Source organism: Anser brachyrhynchus, assembly GCF_964034855.1.
Source record: "Anser brachyrhynchus genome assembly, chromosome: W".
In the NCBI taxonomy this organism is placed as follows: Eukaryota; Metazoa; Chordata; class Aves; order Anseriformes; family Anatidae; genus Anser; species Anser brachyrhynchus.
Window position 1 is genome coordinate 14,354,116 of NC_137704.1, and position 22,203 is coordinate 14,376,318.

General features: G+C 44.9%; 2 protein-coding genes across 6 annotated transcripts in view; one reads left to right on the forward strand and one right to left on the reverse strand.

Moving 5' to 3' along the window:
* LOC308184745 (ubiquitin-associated protein 1-like) overlaps window positions 1–22,203 on the reverse strand; it is a 211,460-nt gene that overhangs the window by 162,242 nt on the left and 27,015 nt on the right. For all 4 annotated transcript variants that reach the window (XR_013942894.1, XM_080572174.1, XM_080572172.1 and 1 more), the window contains exon 2: window positions 594–634. Coding sequence is in view for 3 of the 4 variants with exons in the window: in XM_080572174.1 (XP_080428300.1) it covers window positions 594–627 (34 nt within the window). In the remaining variant the exon portion in view is untranslated. The remainder of the gene's footprint in view (window positions 1–593; window positions 635–22,203) is intronic.
* Window positions 1–22,203, forward strand: part of LOC308184760 (uncharacterized protein) — a 115,594-nt gene that overhangs the window by 46,482 nt on the left and 46,909 nt on the right. The window contains exon 1 of one of the 2 annotated variants that reach the window (XM_080572258.1): window positions 4,690–4,798. The exons of the other annotated variant lie outside the window; for it this stretch is intronic. The gene's annotated coding sequence lies outside the window, so the exon portion shown is untranslated. Of the gene's footprint in view, window positions 1–4,689; window positions 4,799–22,203 lie in introns of those variants that run through there. 2 annotated transcript variants of the gene reach the window in all.

Sequence of the window (22,203 nt, forward strand, 5' to 3'; positions counted from 1 at the left end):
AAAAACATCAAGCATGTGCTAAGAGACACCAACTGTTTTAGGACAGTTAATAGAAAAAAAAAGTGTTTCTGAAGCAAAACACTGATGCTCATAGCATTCAGCCCAATCACAACAGTACTAGTCTAGGAAAACTTGAAAACTGACCCAGAAAGTAAAGAATCCTTCACTTTTTTTTTTTTTAAATAGATGACCTTACTACCTGAATACTCAAATAGATAAAGACTCAATTTGTCTTCTAACAGTAAATTCAATACAAAAAGCAAAACCAACATATACAAAGTAACATCCAAGCCACTGTTTCGATGGTAACGTGGTGGTTTTACTCAGGTGGGCGGCTGAGCTCCACCTCAGCCACTCTCTCATAAGAGAGGGGCAGGGATGATGGGGGATAGTCATAGGCTGAACTTCAGTTTAACCAGAGAACAGGCACAGCGTTAGCAAGCAGATATGCAAGAAGGAAGCCAAGGCACTTTGTTCCTAACAAAAAAGCCAGTCAGGGGCTGAACAGATTAGTCTCGATGGCCAGGACATTACTCAGCAGCAACAGTAAGATTCATCCTACTGATAGGACAAGGATACCAAATTCCACTTACCATGAGAGTCAGACCCCAACTTCTTAGAAGCCATTTAGAACCTGAAAAACATTTTAAAATTGATTTAGCAACTTAATACATATAGCATTGCATAAGCCTACAGTCTTATCTCTGTAGTATGGGACACGCTGCTGACACTTGCTATGTTAGACAGCAAAATGTATTTTACAGCGCCAAGAATTGACCAAGTGAATAAATAACTTTGCTCAGAGTCTGACAATCCAAATAGCCAAGAAGCAGCCAGGTTGATTAGGAAAGCCATGCTGTAGATCACAGCACTCCAAGACTGCTCCTTCCCAGCCCCACTGAGCACATCCTGCCTCCTCTGGCATTAATAGCCCTTCCCACTGGAAATACCACACTGATCCTCTTCAGTTTAATCCCTGTTGCTCTAAAAAGGGATACTATGATATTGGGTATGCACAGCCAGCATGGCACTTGTCTAGATGTGCTGGGTAGTACACTGATAACAATACACAATGCTGGTACACAGTAACTGGTAGGAAGACCTCAAGTTTTCGGATATGCACAAGGAAACAATGCTAACCAGAGCCTTCATCCAGCAACCACAGAATTTAATCAACAACTTCTTTGTGTGTGTGTGTGTGTGTTTTTTTTGTTTGTTTGTTTGTTTAATTTGAGAAGTCAATGCAAATCCTACATGGCTAAGATGTTAAATGCATGATTATTCAGGCAGCTCTTAACACAGAGGGCCTTCTCAGGGCTATCCTGAGAAGAGAGCTGTTTTGAAACTAGAGCGAGCTGGAGAATATTTGTTGATTGATCAGCTAAAACCCCACTACAGGATGCTTGTGGCGCACTCAATAACCTAGTCTAGCAGCTAAAGCAGGTACAAGAGCATCACAAGATCTTCCTTAGAACACCACAGCCTATTTCCCTGAATAACTCCATCTGTAAGCCCCCCTTTGACGTTATGCATAACAAAGACTCAGAGTTGCCCTTTGTTTCTGGAGCCCTCCAGCTGATTGCCTGTTGGGCAGGGCAGTCTATCTTCACACTCATGAAATTATCTGCTACACACCCACCAGCAGCAGTCAGTGCTCAAAGCACAATTTGGAGCCAATCTAACTTTCAAACCCATCACTCCCCAAATGAGGTCTTATTCTTCAGCCTCGGTGTTTCCACTGTGAATTCCAGAGGCAAATGTTACCTTCAAGGAAGGGTGTCCAGAGCCTAGGACTACATAGACAGCTTCGCTGTCCTTCCTGGCAGCAGCTGACATGGTGGGGATCAGGAAGAGAGTTTCAAGTACTTTTGGAAACTACCTTTTGCTGGGCAAAGGTCGTTTTCACCATTACATCAGAGTCAATAGCTCAATCAACACCAATGGCTAATGGGAATTAACACAGCCAAAGCTGCAAGATTTACCCAGATGCAGCCCAACTTCCTGAGGCAAAGCAAGCAGGCACTAGGCTGTGGGGAAGTGAGTCATGCTGGGCAACTCTGGACACACCTGTGAGAAACGCTCTGTAGCCAATAACATAGGCTCAGGCGAGGATCTCAGTGAAGTAGCATTTTTATTCGCGATTACAATGGCGGGTGTCCTACAAGCGCACCTACTAGTCACATAGTACAGTTTATATACTTTATTGCTCGATGACCGGGACCCTCCCCTGTTTCCCCATTGACTGGGTAATCCAGGTTCACAACCTATCCGATGCTTCACAGATAATACATGGCTTTCAGTTGCCAGCCTGTTATTTTTCAAATTTCTTTTGACTTTTTTACTGTTTGAGGTGGTAATGTTTCTTCCCTTATCTGACTCAACACTGTGATTTTCGCCTAATTGCTCTAAGGAGTCTGGTTGTCTGCATTTTACAAGGTCATCTGTTAAGCTTTCTTATCACTGCAAACATATCAATACCACATTCCTTCCCTCTAAACAATGTAACTCTGTGCAAAAACAACATTTTTGTTGCCACACACCTTACACAGAAGAGCTGCACATCACTCTGCTTGGTGTTTGTCAGGTTCCTCGCTGCATGTCTCACCCTCTCTCTCTCTCGGCATTGGACGTATGCCCCAAAGCGCTCCTCTCGGCCACTGAGCTGGCTTTGGCACCAGCCAACAGCTGCTTCTCAGAAGGAAACAATACATGGAGCCTTCAAAGAGGGAAGGAGACGGAACAGTGTTGAATTTGCCTCTCAGAGGGCATTCAGGAAGGCTGAGGGCAAAGCCACAAGACCAGACAGTACAGTTGTACGTGAACTACTGGAGTTGAAAGGGCTTTACTGGTCACAGCACCACAGAGGAGGAGATCACACTGCAGAGCATGAAGCCAGCTGCACCTTTTGGGCCCGGATCACAGGGTCAGACAAGCTGCTGCTTTGCTAGATCTCTGTGGGAGTAGCAATTAAGATGTCAACTTGATCTGCTGTTACTGAGACAGCCAGGCCACCTGTGAAGTCACACAGTTTTCACATACTGCAAGCATGTGCTGCGGCCACTTGTCCACGATGAACTGGGGCAGGGTCTCTGTGCACTTCCTTGCATTTCTCTCAACTCTGCTTTATTCTAGCTACTACCTCAGACTGAAAGCCAAGTGCTCCACTCCTTAAGGATTTTAAAACTTGTGATGCACAGAAAAGTAGCTTCCTCACTCAGTTATCTGAGGGCAATACAGTTTATATTGCCTACCTCATTTATGAGAAGCAACTTACTCCAGACTGTACCAGTATAAGTGTGGGAATAAAAATGTTGTTATTGCAGAGTTACATTGTTTAAAGGTAAGGAATGGGGTATTGAGATATGCTTGCAGTGATAAGAAAACTTAGCAGGGGACCTTGTAAAATGCAGACAACCAGACTCCTTAGAACAATTAGGTGAAAGTCACGGTGTCAAGTCAGAGAAGTGAAGAAACATTACCACTTCAAACAGTAAAAAAGTCAAAAGAAATTTGAAATTTAACAGGCCGGCAACTGAAGGCCAGGCATTGTCTGTGAAGCATCAGATAGGTTGTGAACCTGGATTACCCACTCAGTGGGGAAACAGGGGAGGGTCCTGTCATCAAACAGTACATAAACTGTGTTTTGGAACTAGTGGGTGCGCTCTCCTGCTTGTGGGGCGCCCGCCATTGCAATCGCGAATAAATTACTACTTCACTGAGAGCCTCGCCTGAGCCTAAGTTACTGACTACGGAGTGTTTCTCACAATTTGGGGGCTCGTCCGGGATCCAGTCACCTACCGGGGAGCCCCACCGCCGCAGCAGCAGGAAGGCATGCCCCGCTGATTTCAGGGTCCTGTGCATCGGCGGTGGCGGTTCTGCGGAGAGCTGACAGAGGGCCCGAGACTGATTAAAGAGGCAGGATCCGTGAAGTAGTGGGGAAGGGAAGAAGGTAGGCACTCCGGGTTTAAGAATTGATCCGGTAACTCTGTGCACAGACCAAGGTAAGAAATATTAAGTATTGCCTTGGGGGTCGGGTGAGACTCTGTGTGACGTGTGATTGAGACGTACTTTTGTACGGAGCGAGTGTGGAGTCCTGATCTGCGGTTCTGTAGCTCCGCGAGGGGCGCGGCCGTGTGATAAATTAGCGGGTGTTTGTTCATTGTCTTTAAAAGGAATTCAGAGAATCTGCTGAGAAGATAAGGTTTTGCAATTTACGACCTTGTTAAGGGGGAAGACTAAGCAAGTAGATAGTGGGGAGGGGGTGTTGGATAAACATCCTTGGTAAAACAAAGACTCTGTGAAATACTGTTTGCCGCTTCACCACCCTCCCCCTTGAACACGAGCACAATGCATGATCATTGAAAGAAAAACAACGACCCCCAACAACGAACTGCGCAGCTTCAGAAGGTTCAACAAGTCCTGACAAGCCGAAACTTGGATGCTATAAAACGGCGACACTGAAAAGGGAAAGTTGCGTGCTGTGGTGGAGCGGAGACTCCCCAGCTGCCCAGCGCTGTTTTGCTTGTACCTGCTTACTTAATTAATAAATTATCTTCGACCAGAAAATTGCGTGGTCTCGCTTATAGCTTATAACAAATTTGGTGCCGTGACTCAGATGAAGGTGGATTGACTGGGAATCCCTCTAGGGGAGGCGCCCCGCCGATTTCGGCGGCCCCTGGAACGGAAAGCCTCACTCGAGCCCTTCACCGACGAACCCTAAAATTAGGCAGAAGCAAATAAAACCGGTAACCCCAAGCAATCTTTGTGCACGAAGACCAAACGAAGACCCACGGGGTGGGTAAGTATAGGCCGGTGATCCGTTCGGTTGGGGTTGGTGATCCTGGAGTGCGTCTGTGTGAGACGTCCAACTGCGGACGAAGTGAGTGCGGACCCCTCAGTAGTGCGGTTCCCACATCCCGCGAGGGACTGGGCCACGACCAGGGGGAAGCGGCTGTGTGTGTGTGAAGGCACTCCGGAAGATGGGACAGAAGAAGAGTAAGCCTTCTGGTCCCATGGGTGGGGTAATGCCTAGTGCTAGGTTGCCCCCTATTCCCCCAGATAGTCCACTGGGGTTAATGATTAAGAATTGGAGTGATTCCCCTTTTAGGCGGGGAAAGGATAAAGTAAAAATGATTCATTATTGTGTTGAAGTTTGGGGAGGTAGGCAAATTATTGGCCCATATTTGGGTCGTTTGAAGACTGGGTTTGCCAAGCCTTAAACATTCATGTAAATGCAAAGGAACCTTTTTGTTTAGAGGAGAGCGAATATGCGAGCCTTTGGATTGGCTCAGAGAATCGAGTTAATCTGTACCCTCTGTACCCTTTAAAAGAAAAAGGAGGGGCAAAATTACAAATTGTGGAGCAAAAGATAAAGTACCTGGGTCACCAGTTAAGTAAGGGGACTAAGAAGTTAGACCCAGACAGAATCAGTGGAATACTGGTTTTAGCGTCCCCGCGAACTAAAAGGCAGGTACGGCAACTGTTAGGGTTGACCGGATACTGTAGACAATGGATAGAAGATTACAGTGGAAAGGTTAAATTTTTATATAACAAGCTGAATAAGGATGGATTACTCAAATGGACAAAAGAAGATGAGGAACGACTGAACAAGTTAAAGGAGGAACTAGTACCCCCCCCCAGTGTTAAGGAGGCCGTTTTGTTTTTTTTTTGTGAACAGCGCAGCAGGCACGGCATACGGAGTGCTGGCCCAAGAATGGGCAAGGAGTTAAAAAAAAAAACAAACCTGTGGCCTATTTGTCTAAATTATTGGATCCGGTTAGCCGGGGTTGGCCAAACTGTTTGCAGGTAGTGGTAGCTGCTGCCTTGTTAGTGGAAGAAGCACAGAAGATCACTTTTGGGGGGGGAAATCAAAGTAATATCTCTACACAATATATGCGGGGTACTGCAACAGAAGGCAGAGAAATGGATCACTGACGCCACATTATTAAAATATGAAGGAATTTTGATTTCCTCTCCAAAATTAACATTAGAAACAACCTCCCTACAGAACCCTGCTCAATTTCTTTATGGGGAACCAAATGAGTCCTTAGGACATGATTGCCTCCGAAATATAGAAGAGCAAACGAAATTGAGACCTGATCTAGAGGAGGTGGAATTACCCATCGGTGAACAGATATATGTGGATGGTTCCTCGAGAGTAGTCGAGGGAAAGCAAAAATCAGGATACGCGTTAGTAAACGGGAAAACATTTGAGATAGTGGAATCTGGACCTTTGAGCCCTAGCTGGTCCGCCCAAGCTTGCGAGCTATATGCCATATTGCGGGCCCTAAAATTGTTGAAAAATAAAAGCGGTACAATATATACAGATTCAAAATATGCTTATGGGGTAGTACATACATTTGGTAAAATATGGGAAGAAAGGGGGCTCATCAATTCACAAGGAAAGGGTTTAATACATCAGGAATTGATTACCCAGGTTTTACAAGCTATCAGAGAGCCCAAAGAAATTGCCGTAGTACATATAAAAGGGCATCAAAAAGGCCTCACCCCTCAGGTTAGGGGTAATAATCTAGCAGATCAGGAGGCAAAAAGGGCAGCATTAATGAGTATAAGAATTAGAAGAACGAGGGAAGATTGCCCAGACTGTGGGAAATACTTAATACTTATACTTAATACTTAATATATAATAATTAATATAATAATTAATAATATAATATATAAATAATATATAATAATGCTTAATTTAATACTTAATACTTAATACTGTGGGAAAGACTTAAAGGAATTTCCATGTTATGATTGCTGGAGTGAATGGGGAGTTGATGGGATTGAATGCAATTGTTCTGAGGAAGAAAGCCCGCCTTATAAAAACTGCTACAAGTGCGGGCCGGCTAACTCCCTGTGGTCGAATGGACCCATTCCCCTCCCCTTACTCTGTTTCACTATTACAGAAGAAGACAAGATGACACAAATGGGGGTTCAAAACAAAAAAACGATAAAGGGAAATGGGTACTGCCTGATGGACGGGAAGTGTTACCAAAATCAGTAGCTATGAGGGTGCTACGGAGATTTCATGAACAGATGCACTGGGGAACCCAGGCATTGGTGGATCAATTTGCCACAAATTATATGTGTATAGGGATTTATAATATAGCAAAGAGGATCATAAATAATTGTATAACTTGTCGGAGGGTAAATGCTCAACATATGAGAAAAAGGGTCCCGGGAGGACGAGAATTGGCACATCGACCTTTTGCAAAGATTCAATTAGATTTTACTGAACTTCCAACCTTATCTTCTCAGCAACCTTATCTTCTTATCTTCTCAACTAACTGGTTAGTTATTGTAGACCACCTCACAAACTTTGTTGAAGCATTCCCTACGGCAAGGGCCACAGCTCAAACCGTGGTAAAGATATTATTAGAAAGCATCATACCCAGATACGGGGCAATGGAAGCAACTGACTCTGATCGAGGCCCACACTTTGTGTCAAAGGTATCCCGAGACACGATGAAGGCTCTGGGAATTAAATGGGAATATCACACTCCCTGGCATCCTCAGAGTTCGGGAAAGGTAGAACGAATGAATGGTGAAATTAAAAAGCAACTAACAAAGCTTATGATAGAGACTAAAACCTCCTGGGTGAAATGTTTACCGCTTGCACTATTGAATATCCGGACACAGCCCCGAGCCGATGTCGGAATCTCACCTTTTGAAAGGCTGTATGGTATGCCTTATGATTTAGAGATGCCATCTGATCACCCCCAGGTACAGGATATCCAATTAAAACCTTATTTAATACAGCTTATGAACCAACGGAGGGAGTTGCAAGCGAAAGGCTTGGTGGCTAGATATAGCAATCCATAGGATACAACCTGGAGATAGGGTTCTAATTAAGACATGGAAAGAAACGTCTTTAACACCACGGTGGGGAGGCCCCTATGTTGTTTTACTTATCACAGAGACGGCTATCCGGACGGCTGAGAAGGGGTGAACGCATGCCAGTCGCGTGAAAGGACCGATCCAGAAAAGCGAATGGGAAGCGGTCGCAGGCCCTGATGACTTAAAGCTCACGTTGAAACGAACTCGATAAGTATGGTCTAACTGTCTATGTATCATAAAAAAAGGAGGAGAGGGGACCCTGTTTGATCAGAAAAAGGTCGCGGTTACCTGAGAAACTCCCCTGAAGAACACTGCTGCTGCCGAGAAGAACCTGCACCTTGTAGTTCGCTGCAACCGAACTGACAAGCGAGGCAGAGAGTGAAACGGTGGGGAATTACGTGGCCAGGTAAAGAACTCTGGAAAATGGGCCCTAGCCATTTTTTTATTTTTTTTTTTGCGATACATAGTAATGGGTACGATTGTTTACACTGTTCCTGGGTCTGCGCACCCTCACAAACCTTTTAAATGGAGCCTGATTAGATGGGAAGATCACCATGTTGTTCAGCAGATAACTACTGCTGGGGGACTGATAGGGGAGGCATCATCTATATAAAGAAGGAAGAGACTAAGAGTCCCCAACGGGTGGGACCAAATCAGGAACTGTCGGGGAGTGTTTTGAGGATTCAGCCTACACAAGCTTTTAGAATGCTAACTCCTTGTTGTGGTTTAACCCAGCTGGCAGCTAAACACCACACAGCCGTTCGCTCACCCTCCCCCCTCCCTCTCTGGGATGGGGGAGAGAAACGGGAAAGTGAAGCCGGTGAGTTGAGATAAAGACAGTTTATTAAGACAGGAATATAATAATAACAATAATAATAATAATAGTGATAATGATAATGATAATAGTATTAATAATAATGATGTGTAAGAAACAAGTGATGCACAATGCAATTGCTCACCACCCGCTGACCGATGCCCAGCCTATCCCCGAGCAGCCGGCCCCCCACCCCGGCCAGCCACCCCTATATATTGTTTAGCATGACGCCAGATGGTATGGAATACCCCTTTGGCCAGTTTGGGTCAGCTGTCCTGGGTCTGTCCCCTCCCAGCTCCTGCTGCACCCCCAGCCTGCTCGCTGGCAGGACAGAGCGAGAAGCCGAAAAGTCCTTGGCCTGGTGTAAACACTGCTCTGCAACAATTAAAACATCAGCATGTTATCAGCGCTCTTCTCATCCTAATCCAAAACATAGCACCCTACCAGCTACTAGGAGGAAAATTAACTCTGTCCTAACTGGAACCAGGACACTCCTAATAGCCCTAAACCACTGGAGGTTGCTAATAAATCAGTAAACCCGGAGTACGGGATTAGAAATGAAGGGGTGACCGGGAATAACACATGGAGAATCATGAATGCTAGTTATCAGTTGTTGAATCAAACAAATCCAGACGTGCCTAGACCTTGCTGGTTATGTCTTGATATAAGGCCCTCATATTACGACGCCATTGGGGATCTGGGAGAGACCACCCGTTCAAACGAAACCGATCCCCCACAATGCAATTGGGGAAGGGATGTAGGAATAACGTTAACGGAAGTAACTGGGAATGGCAGATGCGTAGGCACGGTCCCTGGTGAGAAGTTCCATCTATGCAATATTACAGAAAATGTTACACAATTAGACAAAGAAAAATGGTTAATACCAGCAGATAACACCAGATGGGTATGTTCGTCTCTGGGGGTAACTCCATGCTTATCTTTGAAATTGTTCAACTCGTCTCATGATTTTTGTGTACAGGTAGTAATTATACCTAGGATTCTTTACCATTCTGAGGAGTATATGTACATCCAACATGCTATGGCAAAAAACCACTTAAGGAAGAGAGAGCCTATTACGGCTGTTACTTTAGCCACTCTGATGATTCTGGGGGCTGCAGGAGCCGGAACTGGAATTACCTCTCTGGTAAAACAAAGCCAAGAATTTACCTCTTTACGCATTGCTGTAGATGAGGATTTGGCCCATATCGAGCAATCTATATCAGCTTTCGAGAAATCTGTGCGATCCTTATCTGAAGTAGTACTACAAAATCATAGGGGATTAGATCTGATTTTTCTACAACAAGGAGGATTGTGTGCAGCCCTACGAGAGGAGTGTTGTGTATATGCAGATCATACTGGAGTAGTAAGGGATACAATGACTAAATTGAGAGAAGGGCTAGAAAAACGAAAAAGGGAGAATGAAGCCCACCAAAACTGGTACGAATCCTGGTTTAATTACTCGCCTTGGCTCACTACCTTGCTATCAACCATAGCAGGACCTTTACTGTTATTTATATTAGCATTGACTTTTGGACCATGTATATTCAATCGAGTAATCGCGATTGTAAAAAACCGATTAGAGGCAGCTCACCTTATGCTTGTGCGTGCGAAATATGAATCTCTTGAACAGGAGGAGGATGACGCAGAAACTTTAATATTGAGCAAACAAGTGCTTCAAAAATTCATCAATGAACAAAATATGTTAGAAAAAGAAAAAGGAGGGATTGTGATAAATTAGCGGGTGTTTGTTCATTGTCTTTAAAAGGAATTCAGAGAATCTGCTGAGAAGATAAGGTTTTGCAATTTACGACCTTGTTAAGGGGGAAGACTAAGCAAGTAGATAGTGGGGAGGGGGTGTTGGATAAACATCCTTGGTAAAACAAAGACTCTGTGAAATACTGTTTGCCGCTTCACCACCCTCCCCCTTGAACACGAGCACAACGCATGATCATTGAAAGAAAAACAACGACCCCCAACAACGAACTGCGCAGCTTCAGAAGGTTCAACAAGTCCTGACAAGCCGAAACTTGGATGCTATAAAACGGCGACACTGAAAAGGGAAAGTTGCGTGCTGTGGTGGAGCGGAGACTCCCCAGCCGCCCAGCGCTGTTTTGCTTGTGCCTGCTTACTTAATTAATAAATTATCTTTGACCAGAAAATTGCGTGGTCTCGCTTATAACAGCCGGAGACAGACGAAGTGTGAGATAAGGGAGAGAAAGGAAATTTGGTGTATGGTAAGCCCTTGCACAGGGAAGTGCTTGGCAGTACACCAGGGAAATTTGGTGTGCGGTAGTCCTTGCACGGGGAAGTGCTTGGTATATTTGCTGTGCTGTTTGGTCAGTTTCCCAAGTATCGAGAAGGGGGGGGGGGGGGGGCGGCCACCTGCTCCACCAGGGGCCTCTCCACAGGCCACATGGGCTCCAGTGCCTGGAGCGCCTCCACCCCCTCCTTCTGTGCTGACTTTGGTGTCTGCGGGGAGGTTTCTCACTCCTCCCTCTCCCAGCTGCTGTTGAGCAGCAGGATTTTGTTTGTTTGTTTGTTTTCGTGGATGTGCTCTCACAGAGGCACGGACTGTGTTGCTCATGGCTTGGCTCTGGGCAGCGGTGGGCCCCTCTGGGGCCGGATGAAATTGTCCCTTATCTGCCACGGGGTGGTTTCTGGATTCTCCTCGTGGGGGGCTGCCACTGCAGCGCCCCCCAAACCTTGCCATCAAACCCAATACACTGGGGCAGCTAGGTCATTACTGGCCTGTAAAGTATCAGGGATTAAATTAACTAATGAAACCCTACAGGTGACGGGGGTAGAAGGGGCTGGGATAACAGTGCCACCTTTGGGGGATACCAAGCTGAGACTAGGGGATAAAATGATCTCTGGGCAATTATTGTATGTACCCGAGGCAGGGACTAACTTGTTGGGAAGGGATTTGATGATGAAATTGGGCATTCAAATAGTAAATTGTTAGACTGGAATAACAGTGGTATTAATGGAGTGCTCTCAGGCCCTGAGAGCAAAGATATATTTGCCTTTGAGTGGAAAGACCCTGAAATGGGGGTGGAAGCAGCAGTACAGATGGACAGTTTTACCTCAGGGGTTTACAGGGCCACCGATTTATTTGGGCAAGTTCTAGAACAGATTTTGGAGCAATTCCAACCCCCCGAGGAAGTGTTACTGTTACAAATATGGAGATGATCTTTTATTGTCAGGACAGGAGAAAACAGTTGTGAAGGAAGCCACTAACAAGCCATTCAACTTTCTGGGAAAGCAGGGCTTGGGAGTGTTGAAAAATAAATTACAATACGTAGAAAGAGAAGTCGGGTATTTAAGGCATCTAATGTCTGAGGGAAAACGGAGAATAAATCCAGAGAGGATTCAGGGAATTGTTGAAAACTAAGAAAGAACTAAAAAGTTTTTAAGAGAGATTTCTTTAAGGAATCAGGAGCCACGAAGTCTGAGGGGAAATGGATACTCCCTGATGGGAGAGAAATGCTGAATAAAGCACCAATGAGGCAAATATGATGTTTTACATCAAGAGAGTCATTGGGAGGTGCAAGCAATGTGTGATGTTGTGCTAAGACAGTATGTCTGTGTAGGAATATACACTTTAGTGAAGCAAATATGCAGAGGATGTACCATATGTCAAAAGGCAAATAAAAAGGTCATTTGTAACTCACCTAGAGGGGGACGGGAGCCAGGGATTCGACCTTTCCAAAGTATACAGGTAGACTTTACTGAGTTACCTAAAGGAGGGAGATTTAAGTACTTGTTTGTCCTAGTTGACCACGTGACTGGATGGGTGTAAGCTTTCCCCTCCGTATCTGCCACTGCGAACACGGTGGCTAAGGTATCACTGGAGCAAACAGTCCCTAGATATGGGATAGCTGAAAACATTGATTCAGATCAAGGAAGTCATTTCCCTTCACAAGTACTGCAAGGGTTAATGCAGGCCTTAGAGACTGAGTGGGATTTTTACACCCCCTGGCACCCCTCCTCTTCTGGGGAGGTGGAGTGAATGAACCAGACATTAAAGAAGCAATTAACTAAATTAGTGTTAGAAACCCAACTTCCTTGGGTAAAATGCTTACCTTTAGCACTCCTACAGGTTCAGACAGCACCAAGAAAGGATATGGGAATTTCACCATATGAGATGCTGTTCGGGTTGCCCTATCTGGGCAGAAGGGATGAGATACCACAATTCGAAACAAGAGAGTTTTCTTAAGAACTGTATTCTGGGGTTGTCCTCTTCTTTGTCATCTCTCAGGACCCGTGGGAAATTGGGTCCTGATTCAGACCTGGAAAGGATCAACTCCGGCCTGAATGGGAAGGACACTTCCAAGTACTACTAACCACTGAAACAGCCATAGGAACTGCGGAAAAAGGTTGGACTCACTATACTCGAGTGAAGGCATCCCTCGACCCTAGTACCTGGGAAGCTGTTCCTACAGAAGACTTGTTGGAAGCTGAAATTGAAGAGAAAAAAATCTCATAGTGGACTCTGAGCGGGATAAGAGCTTGCAATTGTAAACTAACCTTTTATTTTCACACGTAACTAATGAGTGTGACTTGTGATTGAGAGAAAGGACAGACCTATAGTGAATTGAAGTGCTCCCAAGGGGGGTTTGTTATGGTAGTAGTGTACATCTTATTCTTTGTATTGATAATTATTTGGAAACCTGAGGTTTAAAAATAACGACAGGGAAAAATCGACTATTAATTTTGTTTCTAGTGTTTGTAGGCCTCAGAGAAAGCCTTGGTCAATCGGCAACTTGGAAAAGGCATGACCAGATAATAGTAAGACGGGATACCCCGTAAAAATATGGGTGAATGTGACAGAGGGTTATGTACCACAGTCTGTCATGGTTGATGCTTGTGAGGTGTTATTGGCTACGGAGTGTTTCTCACATAAGGAATAACAAAAGGAAAATCCAAAGGGATCATTTTTAAAGTGATAATTGATATCCCCTCTTCAGCAGGCTGCTGCAAGGACATACTAAGTTTCCCACACACTGATCTTAGCTAACTGAACACCAGGTTAGCGCGATGTTATCAGTTCACTCCAGGGACATGAACAGCAGCATGTACAAGTCCCCCAGAACCAAAGATGTGTATCTCTAGCATCCAGGGAGTTTCACAGTCATATCAGGCTGGGGTCACATAAAGCCTTGGATGTGCCCTGGATGCAAAAATACCCACATAAGCACTAAGTATTTTTCTTTTGTTGCCAACCCTGTAGTAAGATCCAAGAGGAGGCCAAGGACCTGGCATTAGTTTTGAAATGCAGGAGGAAAAACAATTCCTCTGCCACATGCAACACCTTATTTTTAAGCTACAGCAATCTATCATGAAACTGCGCTATTCACAGAGATAGTCACACTTTAGATTCAAGTAGCATTCCAGTTTAAATCTTAAAAATCTTAAAAATCTTTTAAATCTCACTAGCTCTTCCTAATGCACCGTGAGCAAACACTTAGCAAGAGACCATTCCCTGAGCCTGCAACATCAGCAAACAGCGTTGTGGAGCGCTGAACGCAGGAATGCTGGCACAGGCTGCCAGCCACATTTCGTCACCTCCTTTCTAAAGGGGGCTTAATTAAACCAGTGTCTTCTGAGTAATGAGATTTGATAAGCTATTCAGGCTTGGTCAAAGCTGTTACAGTAGACAGTAAGGGCTTGCTCACCTTTAGGGCTGATCTTTTGGAGATTTGAAGGGTTTGCTCCCAAAGCCATCCTCCAAACCAGCTAAGGACTTTTGCCTGCAGCCCTTGGATTTCCAGACACCAGAACAAGATGCTAAAGGGCATTTGTGGTTTGACGCTTCACTGTGCATTTTAAACTGACAGAAAGCCTACTCTACTGTAGGTAGAGTTTTTCAGCACCCTTCCTGGGCTAGTGAAACAAGTTGGTTCCATATTTCTAGGTCTTCTTACAGCCACCTCCAAGCTTTCTTCTATAATCATAGACCTCCTTAGCCCCATCCCCTAATTCTTGGTTCTAGCTAACCCTTTGGAAAGGGGATCAGGGCTACAGGTGCCTGAAAGTTCTAAGTAATTTTAACATCAACAGCCTAGTATGAACATACAGAGAGGACAGGAAAAGCCCACCTTTTACTTAATTACCCTGAGACAACAGTCTTAAAGCCATGCAGCCAGAGAGAGACAGTGTAGTAGAGCCCAGAGACTGAGGGACAGAAGGGGAAATAAGAGAGAAAAAGATGCAGAAGCAAAGAAGTGCCAACACAAAACTGATGACAAAAGCAACCAGCACAAAGAGATGGTGCCGAGCTGAACAGACTTGAAGGGACAGCACTGAGATGCTTTGAAGAACAAGATGAAAGAAAAGGCACAGTTGGCCCTGGAACATTTGGAGGTGATGATACCAAGAGGCTCCATGCATCACGTCAGTCCCAGACCTGGTATTAAGAGCCAATAAACACAAGCTCAGCCTCTGAAGTTACGTGCACCTGAACCATCTTCACAACTGCTCTGAGGTATTGATATTACCCAAGTTAGGCCAATCCACCCGCTACCATTTGCCATATCTGACCACAATCAGGACACGGTCAGTTTTTGAAGAAGAAAAACTACAAAAAGACAAAACAAAAAATCAAAAAGATCACTTTTATTCTGCATAGATCACATTGATGAGCTCAGCAGTGATTTTACACTGAGAAAGCAAAAAGTAGTTTGATTCAAGTGACTGGCATATCGATGTTACGTAAGACACCGGTTTTAGACAACATTTTAAAAGTTGTACTGCACCTACTAATTTCAGCATAAGGGAAAGGCTAGGACCAACGTCAGAACTCTCTATACAGCTGTCCACAGCACATACAGATGGAGGCAGTGCCTGTTGCCAGGACAAAACAAGATCTGGGTATCAGAGTAAAACCTGACCCCAGAAGTTCAGCACAGCACACAACAGGTCCAGTTTTCAAGCATTACAATCTCCAAAGAGATGACATCACCCCCAAATCCACAGCACATGCTTTTGCTTTGCCCCCTAACAACTCTGCAACCAACGATCCCAGCAAGCTGCAGAGAGGTGCTCCCCTTTTATGAAGTACAAGGGCATCAAGCTGGTAGTGACAGCTCTTTGGATAGTCACTGTAAAACTGGATTTGACATATTGCAACCACATCCTCTACAGTTAAATAAAAAAAAAAGCATCACTTTCACTAGTCTTAATGGAACGAAAATGTGAATTACTCGGGTCCTGCACCTGGGACGGGGCAACCCTGGCTATACATACAGACTGGGCGACGAGACGCTGGAGAGCAGCCCCGCAGAGAGGGATCTGGGGGTTGTGGTTGACAGCAAGTTGAATATGAGCCAGCAGTGTGTCCTGGCAGCCAGGAGGGCCAACCGTATCCTGGGGTACATCAAGCACGGCATCGCTAGTCAGTCGAGGGAAGTGACTGTCCCGCTCTCCTCTGCGCTGGTGCGGCCTCACCTCGAGTACTGTGTGCAGTTCTGGGCACCACAGTACAAAAAGGATGTAAAACTGTTGGAGAGTGACCAGAGGAGGGCGACGAAGATGGTGAAGGGCCTAGAGGGGAAGACGTATGAGGAGCGGTTGAGGTCACTGGGCCTGTTCAGCCTGGAGAAGAGGAGGCTGAGGGGAGACCTCATCGCAGTCTACAGCTTCCTCGCGAGGGGGAGTGGAGAGGCAGGTGACCTATTCTCCGTTATCACCAGTGACAGGACCCACGGGAACGGTGTTAAGCTGAGGCAGGGGAAGTTTAGGCTGGACATCAGGACGAGGTTCTTCACCGAGAGGGTGGTCGCACACTGGAACAGGCTCCCCAGGGAAGTAGTCACTGCACCAAGCCTGTCTGAATTTAAGAAGCGATGGGACTGTGCACTTAGTCACATGATCTAAACTTTTGGGTAGACCTGTGCGGTGCCAGGAGTTGGACTTGATGATCCTTATGGGTCCCTTCCAACTCGGGATATTCTATGATTACTCCAAGTGCTACTTGAAGACAGGAGATCAGGTACGTTATGGTTCTTGTTCTATTTTAAGATCATGAGCACAAACCAGACCCTCCTTGAAGCAAATGCAAACTCCATCCTGGTGTTTGATTTTCAATGGCCACTAGTTAAAACAAAGCTAATGACTCGTCTTCATCTTGTTGGATACAAGTGGCCATCCTGCAGCTAACGAAAGGCAGAGCAGGGATTGCAACGACTGCAGTAGGAGGTGTAGGGAGGCAGGGATGAGACAGCTATGCTGTGTACACACCCCACATTTCAACAACCAAGCACTCTGAAGAGAGACCTACGTTTTGAAAGACAGCCCATAACATCAAATTAATTTCGTTTGCTATTTTCAGTGCAGTGATTGAGGGGCAGAGGGACAGGAACCAATAGGGTAGTGCTTTCAAAAAACATTTCCCATTAATGGGAAGGACAGGGAGAAAAGAGCCCCCAAGGAGCAGGGCTATCTGCACATTGCATCACTGAATTACCAGACAAGGCTCTTTAGCGATGGCAGTAACATCCATTAAGGGGCTCCACATACAGCTGTGGAACGATATCTTCCTAGCAGGGACAGACATTAGGAGAAATTGATTCTTCAAGCTGTGCACTTGTTTAATGTGACAGAGCATGCAATTAGACCTTCTGCTTCAGCATGCAATCAATGGGAAGTTAAAGTGGAAGACAATTGTGTGATTTCCACACACTGCAGCTCCCATTTGTTGCCCCATATGGATTCGTTGCATTAATGTCAGACAGCTGTAGTTACATGGCTCTCCTCATGGAGTGCCCCACTTGGCTCGTTAAACACACCCCACTCAATAGAAGTGCATACTGTTTGAACCGGTTAAGGATTTAATGCTCTTACCTGATAACAGACAGTCCTACTCCTCTGTTAACATCCTGATCTTTCTTGGCCATAAAGCAACCTGCCCTAAATTTCACCTAGAAATAAGGGAAAACCCTGCAACGGCTGAGGAGATGCAGTACACTGATGCACTAGTTTTTACTATCACTGAATTGCTTATCAGTCACACAAGTTTCCAGCCAAGTTGAGGCTTATAAACCCCACAAGTCTAAAATTGCAGGTTTCATGAGCAAGAGCATAAGAAAACTGAAAATCCCTTGTGTACAAGCCCTGTGGTGGAAGCAGATCAGCACAAGCTTTTCCTTTGGCCAGAGTGTCTTGCCAAAGAAGCGTATGGGAAATGCACCAATTCTAAGTTCATATTTAACTACACAAACAAGGAGGTGACCTTTTTAAAATGGACTCTTTCCCAAAGAGTCTGCCACAAGAGAAAGCCATCTGCAAACAACAGGCGGGCCTGACTACCAACCCGGGCAGTAAGGGGACAGTTCAGGTTCTATCTAGGCCGAGAGCAGATGTGAATTTCTGAGCACAGCTCCTACTTCTGACTTGAAGATCAGCTAAACAGTAAAGCATAGAAAAAAAGGGGTTATTTTTGTTATTGTTGGTTCTTTAGAAGGTCAGCTTCACTAACCTGGAGAGGCTGCAATATCACCAGGAAAAAGGCAGTAAACTAGAAATAGCAGGGCCATCTTCCGCTCCTCAAGACACAACAGAACCAAGGCTAACATTTGCAGGTATGTGCCTGCAGCCCAGAAAGCCAACCGTGTCCCGGACTGCACCAGAAGCAGCGTGGCCAGCAGGGGAGGGAAGGGATTGCCCCCCTCTGCTCTGCTCTCGTGAGACCCCACCTGGAGTCACCCAGCTCTGGAGCCCCAGCACAATGAAACAGAGCTGTTGGAGCAAATACAAAGGAGGCCATGAGGATGCTCAGAGGGCTGAAGCACCTCTGCTATGGAGACAGGCTGAGGGAGAGCTGGAGGTGTTCAGCCTGGAGAAGAGAGGGCTCCAGGGAGACCTTATAGCAGCCTGCCAGTACCTAAAGGGGGCTACAGGACAGCTGGGGAGGGACTCTGTCAGGGGATGGAGTGATAGGACACAGGGGAACGTCTTTAAACTAAAAGAGGGGAGATTTAGATTAGATATTAGGAAGACGTTCTTCACTCAGAGGGTGGTGAGGCCCTGGCCCAGGCTGCCCAGAGAAGCTGTGGCTGCCCCATCCCTGGCAGTGCTCAAGGCCAGGCTGGATGGGGCTTTGGGCAACCTGGGCTGGTGGGAGGTGTCCCTGCCCATGGCAGGGGGGTAGGACTGGGTGAGCTTTAGGGTCCCTTCCAACCCAAACCATCCTGGGATTCTATGATGTATCTCAAGTTTTGGACAGCAACTACCTACCACTTTTGAGAGCCTGAAAGCTAATTAATTTAGAAATTTCAGGTTAGTTAGCACAAGACTTGATACCACTTACGAACAAACAAAATCCTTAACAGTAATCTCAGTACTAGCTAGAGCAAAGTACAGGTATTAACTTTTGTAGCTAACTCACTTCAGAAGAAAGCAAATATTTTGATATAATCAGTCCAAGTTGAGAAGAGTAACTAGAAAGCAAGCTACCAGCTTCAACAAAATGCCTCACTTTTTCTGTTCCTTTGGTAAAGATGCATGGAAAAAAAATCTGGAGCATCCTGCATGTTTAAAATGTACGTCTGGAACCCAGAGCAACTTAAGCTAATTAAAATACTGCTGTCCTTGTAGCAATGAGATTTCAATATGCAACAAGCCAACTATGAAGTACTTGAGTATTATTAATACTGCAGACTCTTCCCAGTTATGAAGAGAGCTAGACAAACATTGCCAACATGCTGCCACCACCACAGAGCAAAGCAGCTTTTATCATTAAACAGAAGTCCATTTTTAATCAAAAAAGTGCAGTTTCAAGCTTTCTTCTTATGCTCTTTGATCAAGAGAGGTATAAAGTAGTTGGTCTTATATCAACTAAAAAGAGTTCAACACTGTGGACAATACCAGGACCTACTCTCAACACTGACACAAGAATTCTGCCCAATTATTTCACTGCAGAAGTAATTTGTGTTCTTTTGATCAACATAAACTAGGACTTAATACATTTTTACCACTACAGCAATTAAATGACTACTTAAAAATCTATTCCAAAGCAAGCTATATAACTGTTACCTTTTCCTTGTTAAACCATTTTCCTTCTGAGCTTTAATTTATTGCTAGTTATGGTCCTGGTTAATTTGGTGAAACATGAATTCTTATGGAATTACTTAAAGCAGATAAAAAAAATCCAGCAAGAAATCAAGTTGGACAAAAGCTTTAAAACCAAAACCTGCAATCTGCTAGCAGGTCAAACAGCAGTTGCCATTTCATATATTCAAACAGAACCAAGATACACATGTATTGTGCTATACAAGAATAATGGGAACACTGTTAGGCTACTAGAGAGTTATCAATTTTAATCCTTACGCTCGAGTCACATGCACTACCCACCTGCACCACACACTTCGCTTTCTGTCAGTACCATACTGAGTTTTGTTGGGAAGATGCTGTCTGTTAAATGAACCATCCCCACCTACGAATGACTCTGCCTGCCCCCTTGCTAAAACCTTGAATTTGGTGTGGGAGTTGCTGCTTCAAATCCTGATTGCACCCTCAGCCTGAGCAGTTTCAACACACGTCAGGCCACCAGAAGCCTTCTCCCACTCCCTATAGGATCTCTCCCATGATATGTGTAACACTGATGAACGTTCCCATCCACCTGACACCCCTCACTTCTCTCAGCTAGAAGTGTCACATCCTGAGGACACAAATTCCCTGTAATTTAGAAGCCACCATTCAAAGATGCCACCAAGTTCTGTGCTGTCTGTTTTTGAACAAACACCTGTACTCACCACTGGGACACAAGTTTCTCTTTCACCAAACATGCAATTGAAAATGCACAAGTGCAGAAGTTCAGTAATAGGAAACTTTCAGAAGCACCTAAGATCTTGTCACGGGGTACCTGGAAGAGCATGCTTACCAAAACACTCTTCTGCAAGTGACTGCACAGAACTGACATCATCCCAAACCTGCCTGATTTTCAAAACACACCTTATTAGACACCAGCAAGCTAAGCTTACGAGAGAAATGTGAACTCCATCTTCAGTGCTACAGATGTGACATTCTTTACACAGTGACTTGACTTTTTTGGGTTTTCGTCACTTCTTCTACCAAATCAGCATGTCACTGGCACAGCTTCAGCTCTCAGCTCATTTTCTCGTTAGCCCATAGGTACCTGTCTTCATATCCATATTCATATCCTTCATGTCCAAATAGGGCTGAATGACAGTTTAAAAAAATGGTCCAGAAGGGGAATATCATCAGTAGTCAACACTGAATTAAGTTCTGCTCCAAAGAGTCATCTTTTAAAGAAGTTCCACTAGTTTCAACAAAAAATGGAATAGGTGCATAACTGAGCATACCAAACAGGAAATAATTTTGAAGTGAGCACTTACACCTTAATTGTTTCTTGAAAAGACTTGTTAACTTCAGGGAAGACTGAAATTTATAGCAAACATTCAGTCTTGCTCTTTAAAAACCCACAGGGACAGAAGTATTGTCACCTGATATCAAGAATAAACACTCTTGACATATGAAAACAGCAACAGACACCAGAACAGGCTCAGCAAAGTGGTGGTGCCCACACTTCTGGAACTGAACTAACTGGGAACAGACCACAGGAAGTTGTCTTTCGCGAGCTTGTCTAGCATAGAGAAGTAGAAATCTAGCTTTACGCAGCCAAACTGAGCTTGCCCTCAGCGATAGCAGTTGATTTATCACAAAAATAGAATATGACAAGTCAAAGGGCTGCTTGCTGTGTATTAGAAAACTTCGTTGGCCTAAGCTCCCTGAAGGCATCGTGCTCCAGTCCTGAAACAGAAACTTCTTCCTTGCAGTCTCCTGATTTGGAGTTCCCAAACAGCAAAGGCCGCTCTATTTAGGGCTGCTTAAATGGCAATAAGGCTTAGCCTGTAGTCCAACAATGGACTACAGAGCTCAGGAAAGGAAGCCACGAGCAAGAGGCAAAGAGTGAGTACATCTGTTAAACAAGGTTCCCTCTATGTGTGCGACTGCCACAGCTGAGCTTGCTCACAGCTGAGACATAAACACATGCAAACAGCCCTCAGCCTCTGAGAAAAAGCAGAGCAACTACCTAAACCCCAGACATTTTTCAGTGATGCTCCAGTCACTAAACTCACCTTCACAAGTTGCTTCAGAAAGCCTTTCCATACCACAGGTGTAATCCCTCCCCCTCTGCTGCACAGAAGTCAGCTACATTAAGGAAAAAATACCCAGCACATCCTTAAGCATCATAAAATAACCTGTATCCACATGACACTCATCTAATATGGAAACAACTGGACTTAAGGCAAGATTTACATTCCCTCGCTTAAAAAACAACAACCTGGAAAGGTCTGCTTTCTCTCTAAGACAATAATTCAATTTGCCCTCTCAGCACTGCAGACTGACACTAGGAACAGATGAGTTTAACACTTACTGTAGGCTGGAAGCCCGCACCTCACTGTGAACACACATTCACCCTTCAGTCATAAATACACAGAACAAAATCCATAAACTCATGAGAAACTGGGAGTGACAGATGTGCAACTACAAGCCTCCCAATGATAAGAGCACATGAAGACGGAACA